The 7,866-nt window shown below is 39.2% G+C and overlaps 1 protein-coding gene across 1 annotated transcript; it reads left to right on the forward strand.

Annotated features, from left to right (window-relative positions):
* Positions 1–2,552: 2,552 nt before the first annotated feature.
* LOC144828246 (heat shock transcription factor, Y-linked-like) lies at positions 2,553–4,927 on the forward strand. The gene is made up of 2 exons (XM_078686323.1): positions 2,553–3,020; positions 4,154–4,927. Exons 1-2 carry the CDS (start codon positions 2,553–2,555, stop codon positions 4,925–4,927), a joined length of 1,242 nt encoding a protein of 413 aa, XP_078542449.1.
* The last annotated feature ends 2,939 nt before the right edge of the window (positions 4,928–7,866 follow it).

Below are 7,866 nucleotides of genomic sequence, written 5' to 3' on the forward strand. Positions count from 1 at the left end.
CCTGTTTTCTTTCTTTCCGGGGTCTGGTCTTGCCTGGCGTGGGGTCTCTGTGCCTGGGTTTGGCTCCTTTTGCCCCGTTCTGGCTTGCTGGATTGCTGGCCTGGTGGCTCTTGGCCTTTCTCTTTGGTTGGCCTCCTCTCTGTTGTTCTCCTCCGGCCTTTGTTGGCTTCGGTGTCTGTGCTCTCCCCTTCGCTGGTTGGCTGTGGGGTGTTCCTGCAGTGGGCCGGTTGTCCTCTGTGGTTGCCGGTCTGGTCGTCTGGCTGTACTCCCATGGTTTTGTTGGGTGTGTGCTGGTCTGGTGCGGGTCCCTCTTGTCGGGGGCTCTACCTAGGGTTTCACCGGTTCTGCCTTTTGCTTCCTGCCGTTGCTGCCTTGGTGTGGTTTCCTGGGTTGGCTTCTGTTTGGTTTGGGAGGGCCGGCTTTTTCTGCTTTGGTATTCTCCAAGTATTTATGAATGGGACGAGGACATAAGGGACCAGGGGGTAATGCTCTATTACTTACCGGTAATCTTCATTACTCCTGGTCCCGTTGTCCTCGTCCCATTCATACGCCCCGCCCTCCCTCCTGGACAGCCGGCCTTCCTGTTGGGGGCTTGGTTGTTCAGGTGGAATGCTGGGTAAGTACCCCTTATGTACTCCCGGTGGGAGGGGCGGGGTTAGTCTCCCAGCATTCTTCTGATCTCTTTTTCTGTCGGGAGATGGTTATCTCCACGTATTTATGAATGGGACGAGGACAACGGGACCAGGAGTAATGAAGATTACCGGTAAGTAATAGAGCATTAGGAAAAATAGAAAAAGCTCACAGTCCTTTCTATTTGTACAAATTCTATAAGAGAATGTTCTTTGAATTAATTGTTGTTTATTCTCAATTCTGATGTTTTGTGGCAATTCACAACAGTTTGTAAGAGTATGTGAAAGAGTAGTATAGGAGTAGTAATTTATGTACTCCAGTATGCAATGTGAATATGAGCCAATGGGCTTAGTATAGATTTTCATCCTGGTAACACAGACAGGTAAGCGAATTAGTATTTCTTAGATACAAACACACAAAAGACTACATCTGTAATCAGACTTCAGTTGCCTAACCAGGTCTTTGAACCCCCCTGCACACACTATCCAATTGACACACTAGCACTCCAACATTCTATGCAGATGCTCTTTTCTGAATCTGTTCTTACACTTCGCTCCACTCCGTCTATTACCCCACACAACGGCACGCATTTGATTGCAGGAAATTGACATGTTTTAAAAAAAAATTGAATTATAGGTTAAAGGGAATTCACACACTCTTGAATGATAAAATCACAACCAACTCTTATGAATATGGCCCACCTGATCTATTGATGAAACTGATCCCCAAAACGTTCTCGGTGTTTTTATTTAGTTGAACCATTGACATAAAACGAACCATTAAATGCAAAACGTTTATCAAGATACTTCCCCAAAATTTGTCACAAGCTCAAAGCAAAGTACTGAGGGTCCCATATCAGAATTGCCATATGTTGCCATAGTGTTTTTTGAGCCAAACGAGAGATGTGATTTAATTGTTTATAAACTGGATAATGGAAGATTGTGTTTGAAGAGGACATTAAATGTAAAATATGTAGTAATTCATTAATTCTATGAGATAACGATTTTGGTCGACTGCCAGCCTATCAGAGCACATTGTGATGTCATTCAACCCTGTCAGAGCTGCCTTCTCATTTCTCGCTAGCAGTTCATTGTCTTCCTTGTGGCAAGGGGTTATCCAACATGTTGGCATAACATTACTTGGCCAATAACAATATGCAATCTCCACACAGCATTTTCTAAACTGAGAATACAGACTCCAAACCAGTTTCACTCAAGAAAGAACCCACTCAAGAACCAATCCGATTAGAATGCTAACAGAGCACAATCCTTAGTGGGGTGCAGTATGGGTCAAATAACATTCTGTTCCGTCATTTATTACTGCAGTTTTCCATACGTGGACTATTGGCTGAAAACTGACAATCTAGATATATGATATTGTCCACAGTTAGCTAACAATCCTAAATATATTCAAGTAAGGATAAACACAGAAATATTAGTGGAAGCCGCCTGCGACTGCACCCAAGATGATTATATCTACTATCTTTATGATCCGATTTACATTTCTAGTATAACTTTCTGTTCACGTTTCTTGATAAAACAGTGTCAAACGGCAATATAAGGTATTTTACACAAAGTATTAGACTATTGAAACCAAAATATAAGCGATTACTTCTTTCTTCAGTAACTTCCTTGGCTTGAGCATCCATATGTCAAGGACTAGGACACTGGGCCCTATTGTGATGTCAGAACCATGCAACACTACAGACTATGATGCTCTGGAACTCCTTATGGAAGTTCAGAGCAGGTTCAGTATTTGACTCTGCTAACAGCATCAGGAAGCATGGAGACCAACTTGGGCTTGTAATAATGGCTACCGGTGAAAACAGTAGTCACTGTGACAATGAAAGTTTCAAAATGGACTCTCCTAATGAAGACACGCCATGTGTTGCTGATCAGCTCAGAATGGTTAATTCTACAGATATGTCAATAAATTCAATACTTTCTTCTGTATCTCCAGGATGTGACCAAACAGCTGCTGGGGATTCTGATTTACGATCTGTCATTGAAGAAACAGCTTTCCAGGCTCTAACAGATGGGCCATTAGTGAAAAGATCACGTTTCACTTTCTGTGATGATGGAGTTTTGGAAGACAATGACTTTTTGGCTCTGACATTTCCAAAGAAACTATGGAAAATTGTTGGAAGTGAGCAGTTTAAATCTATTTGGTGGGATGAAGATGGAAACTGCGTTGTCATCGACGAGGAACTCTTTAAAAGAGAGGTGCTAGAAAGAAGAGGTCCTTTTAGAATATTCGAGACCGACTGCATGAAGAGTTTCATTCGTCAACTTAATCTGTATGGTTTCAGTAAAATGCGCCAGGACTTTCAAAGGTCAGCTTCCCTTGCAGAATTTTTAGCAGAAGAAAAAGCTGTAACTGCATTAACAAAGGTAATCATCATCGTTTAATAGAAACTGAGGTGGGTTTATAAATATGACAAAAGACTGTTCCAGTAATGAAATGCATGCATGTTAGAATACTATCTGCAGCATGATTAGCAGTTCCTACTCATAGATCTACTTAGTAGCATATAAACTTTATCCTGCCATTGCTTAAAATGCATGCCACAGTAAGTCACCAGCACTTCCTTGGTGAAGATTAGAATGTAGAATAAATAAATATAGAATAGAATATATATTTTAAAAAAAACATTTCCAGTAGCCTATAACATTACCACATACTAATCTACCAGAAAGGTTAAATTACTGGTTGGATCGTCTGATAATTTACTATTTATATGAAATCATCTTTAGAGGTGAGCAAACAGGTCATTTGATTATCAAATGGCATAAACATTATTGATGATATATGGTTTCTGTACGAAATTATTTCACTAAACTGCACAACTACAATTTAAAGAGCAAAATGGTCGTCTCACTTTTATTTCAAATGCTCACATAACTAATGCTTTGAAATAGATAGATTACCATTTAATATTTGTAAATTATAATATTCAAAATTAAAATATATATTTGCTGTGCTGAGTTTCTATTTGTAATTTCTGTAATATGAAAACCAGTGTGAACATTTGGGAGAACAAGACATGCCTAAATGTGTTTAGTTTTTCTAATTTATTTTGTGAATCCTGGTACCCATCGTGTTTAAGATCAATTCTATCATGCTTGCTGACAAGGCGAACACTGTGCAGATTTATTTCACCTAGTGCTTAAATGTACTTTGAATTTCCTAACCTTTTTTGGCCAATGGAGCATCATCGCTGCCATGACAAAAGTCTGTCATTTAACATCACAACTGATTTGAACCTTCAGAAGTGCCAAACCTAGCAACCATGATAACCCTCAATGAAATGGAATATGCATTGAATTGAATTGAAATTGCATTTATTTAACACTTACTACCCCAGACATGGTGTTGGAATGTCCAATGTGTATTGCAGACAAAGCTCTATTATCTACTCAGATAAATTGCCATTAGCTTGGAATTCTGTAGAAATTGCATTTGACGTGTTTTCCCAGTACCTCAGATTTAGTCATACTTTCATATTTTCATATTCTGTGTTTAGTTGCAGTTCTACCACAACCCTAATTTTAGAAGAGATTATCCACATCTATTGGGACAGATGAAGAGAAGAGTTGGCATAAAAAATTCAGTTCCAGTTAGCTGCTCCTTAGATCCGGATTTCAACAAAACCAGCCCAAAGAGTATAGACACGCCAGATGCTCAGAAATGTGTTCTTGCTTCTGATCCTAGCCTGCAGCACAGTGATCTGCCTTCTGTTACTTCCAAGGAGAACATTCAAAAATCCACACCTGAAAAGCGGACAACCATTGCAAGACCAACGGGTTCAAGCAGTAGGATGAGGAGTGGTTTCCAAGCTGCACCCCACCCCTTATTGAGACCACCGGAACATGGCCCCGTTGATCCAAGTGCTAGGCTACATCAGTTGGCCCCTTTCCACCCAGGCCAGCATAGCTGCCACAACCGAGTTAATGCCCATGGAATAGACACCACAACCACGTCTGCTACCTCTCTATATCATGTATTACCCCCAGTTACAAATACCCCTTTTGGTCATGTGATGGGACTTCCAGGTTTCCAACCTATGTACCCTGACCTATCAGCGATGCAGGCTCATTTGGCCAGTTTGCTTCCGTTTTGCAACCCATGGTTTTCAATGCCTATGATTGCAGCGGCATCTGCAATTTCAATGTCAAGGTCCTCTCATCATCGAACTCCATCTTACCACCACTGTCCAAACTGTACCTGCCCTGTCACTGCTGCCCCTTCTGCAAAATCAGGGACCAAGCCTACAGAATACACAGGATATCACAGATGAAGTGAATGACTTACAATGTAGTTTATTTACAAACCCTCTCATTAAGTCTACGAAATTATCAGAAAAAATAAACCTCATTCACTTTTCAGTTTCTCAGTTATTTGTAAAGGTACTAATTCTAGACTAATCTCAATATATGTATCAGAACAGCGCTAACCATAGTGATGCTGCAATATCTGTGACAGGTGAAATGATGTTGAGTAAACTGAACCGTAGTCAAACTTTTTCTTATCACTGTACCTTCATCTTTACCATGGACACAATTCTACAGTTGTCTATGATGAAATGTTGTGATTAGAGTTAAAAGTTAGCTTTGGTACATTGCAAATAGCCATCAGCTTATTTCTTTACTTACCTTGTTGTATCGGGCCTAAATCATAAAGCTTTTTTAGGTGACAAGTTGTGTCATGAATTTCCAGGAGTAAGGCTAGAGTAAGACGCAACTAATCAAAGAAAATGCTTCATGAATCTCACCTGCATATTTAAGAGTAATTCACATCCAAGTTAGGAGTTAGACACAACTACTTAAATAGTATGCTTATAACAGTAAACCAGTCTCTTTAATTTCCAGCAACAGGGCTAAAGCAGAATGTACAATCAAATACCGCACAAGTTTAGTTATTATTACCTGAGCACTGTTACTCACTCAATGAAAATTACTCAGACCACTGTAACTTATGTAAAAATATTCTGACAACTAAAACTGGTAACATTGTCTAAAATGCGTATGATTTGAATTGAGTTTTTGCAGGGCTCCAAATTGGCAAGACCTAAATGCACCTGCTAATAAAACCACATCAGGACAAAGCTGCCATATGTGATACAGAGCAGTATGTCTGCTTGAAGAGACAGGTTCCAGAAGTCCTCTAGACATGATCATTAAGGATGGCAACCCGTGTCCTTAATAAAACAGAAGAAAACGAAATGAATACTAATTTTACTGACAGCCTACATGAAAAAGGAATGCTGTTAATTTGCTTTGCTAAACATGGAATTATGGTGAAATATTTCATCCTGTAGTTACGAAATGTGTTTCCTGTTTTTGTCCTCTGATGCTGACATGAGCAATTATAGATGTCCATGAAATAAAATGCAAATTTTCAAGCCTGAAATTATTTGCAAAGAAATTGCTAAATTTTATCAATAAAACAATTCTCATTTTGTGGAACGAAATACTTTTGACCTGTCACAAGATCAACATATACATCAATTGCAAGTGAGAGATTATTCCGAGGTAATGAAAGACTTTTTTTGGGAGGGGGGTTGGAGTTTTATATTGCGCAAACTAGACCTGAGACATCGGGTATCAGAGCGCTTTACATGAGCACCAGTTTCGTTACAGATTAACACATTCATTTTTGTTAGGCACGGGGGGATTAAGTGATTTGCTCAGAATCACAGGATGTTGAGCGTCGTTGCCGAGACTCGCACCCGGTTCCCCAGGACCGAGGTCGACCGCTCTAGCCTTAAGGCTACATCCTCGTTTAATTGCAGGGAATTGGCATTTAAAAAATATTGTGAACTATAGGTTAAAGGGAATTTACACACTCTTGAATTATAAAATTACGACCCACTCTAATAAATATTGGTCCACCTGATCTAGTAATGAAAGTGATCCTCAATATTTCTCAATGTTTCCATTTAGCTGAACCTTGACATTAAACCAATCATGAAGTGCAAAACGTTTCTCAAGGAACTTATCCATAATTTGGAGGAATATTGCTCTACTAGCATTGCACATTTACAACATAATCCGTTAAAGAACAGAGACAAATTACGCAACCTTCCTTACACTTCATTGACTCATTAGAGCAAATATAACTAAGCATAGTACACTAAATGCCAGGCTAAATCTTAGGTCTCAAATTGAGGCTCGGGATCCCAAATCTTCATCTGCTAAAGTCTGCTGAGATGAGGTCCATATCACATGGTTAAGGGAGCTGACATTGGCATGTTTGGAGAAATAACTTGAGATATAAGAATATGGTTACTGAACTGCAGACAAAAACTGACCAGATTTTATTTTAAAATAATACAGTTTTGATACAAACACACACATGCAAATCACACACTTGAACCAGTTGACAGTTTGTCGAATGAACATAAGGCCACAGACGTTTTTTCCCTTCATTGAGTGATACAATAAGCAGCTCATGAATAGTAGACACAAGCATGAGAGGGTTTTCGCCGATATTGGTAATTTGTTTTATGCCCAATGATGAGATATTGCCTTTAACAGGGTTCAGAATTACATAACTAATCCAGCATGTACCAGTACACATATTAATAAATTTTTTTGATAACAATCGCTTAACACACTATATTACATGCCTTGAAATTCATCCATTTATTATTCAATCATTCGAAATTCTTTAATGAAATAAAGTAATTATTTTTTTTATATAGAATCATCAAGAAACTCTTCTCAGCCAATATGTGTTTTTCTTCTTCGGTGTACAAGCCTGAGGCTGTTTCAAGTCTTCATTAGGTTCAAAGATTTGTAATGTGTTTCTGTGAGCTCTGGAAAGTAAATCAAGGTGCAGCTTCCGATTAGCTTCTCAATGGTCAACAGACCACCGTTGTGACTTGCCCGAGCAGACCGCAGAGACTATCTTTCACACTCAAATTCAAGATACAATTAGATATTGTTGAACCACACGGAGACCTGATCGTGCTAATATTGAGGGGTGTACCCTACCTTCCATTTTTGACCCTGAAAACCTATTTGGAAGCTGAACCTTGATTTACATTCCAGAACACACAGAAACAAAGTATGATCCATTGAACCTAATGAAGCCTTGCAAAAAAGCCTCAGGTTTGCGCACCAGAAGAGGTGAAACACATGTTAGCTGTGCCCAGTTTCAAGATGATTCTATGTCTTCCAAATAATTACTTTATTTCATTGAAGACTAAGAAATGATTGTCTAATAAATGGCTAC

Source organism: Lissotriton helveticus, chromosome 4_1 (assembly GCF_964261635.1).
Source record: "Lissotriton helveticus chromosome 4_1, aLisHel1.1, whole genome shotgun sequence".
NCBI lineage: Eukaryota > Metazoa > Chordata > Amphibia > Caudata > Salamandridae > Lissotriton > Lissotriton helveticus.

Bases quoted from the DNA above. Each gene is read 5' to 3' on its own strand.
- LOC144828246 (XM_078686323.1), top strand. From the start codon at position 2,553: ATGTCAATAAATTCAATACTTTCTTCTGTATCTCCAGGATGTGACCAA. The intron at 3,021-4,153 runs GTAATCATCATC...TTCTGTGTTTAG, and splicing joins CTGTAACTGCATTAACAAAG to TTGCAGTTCTACCACAACCC.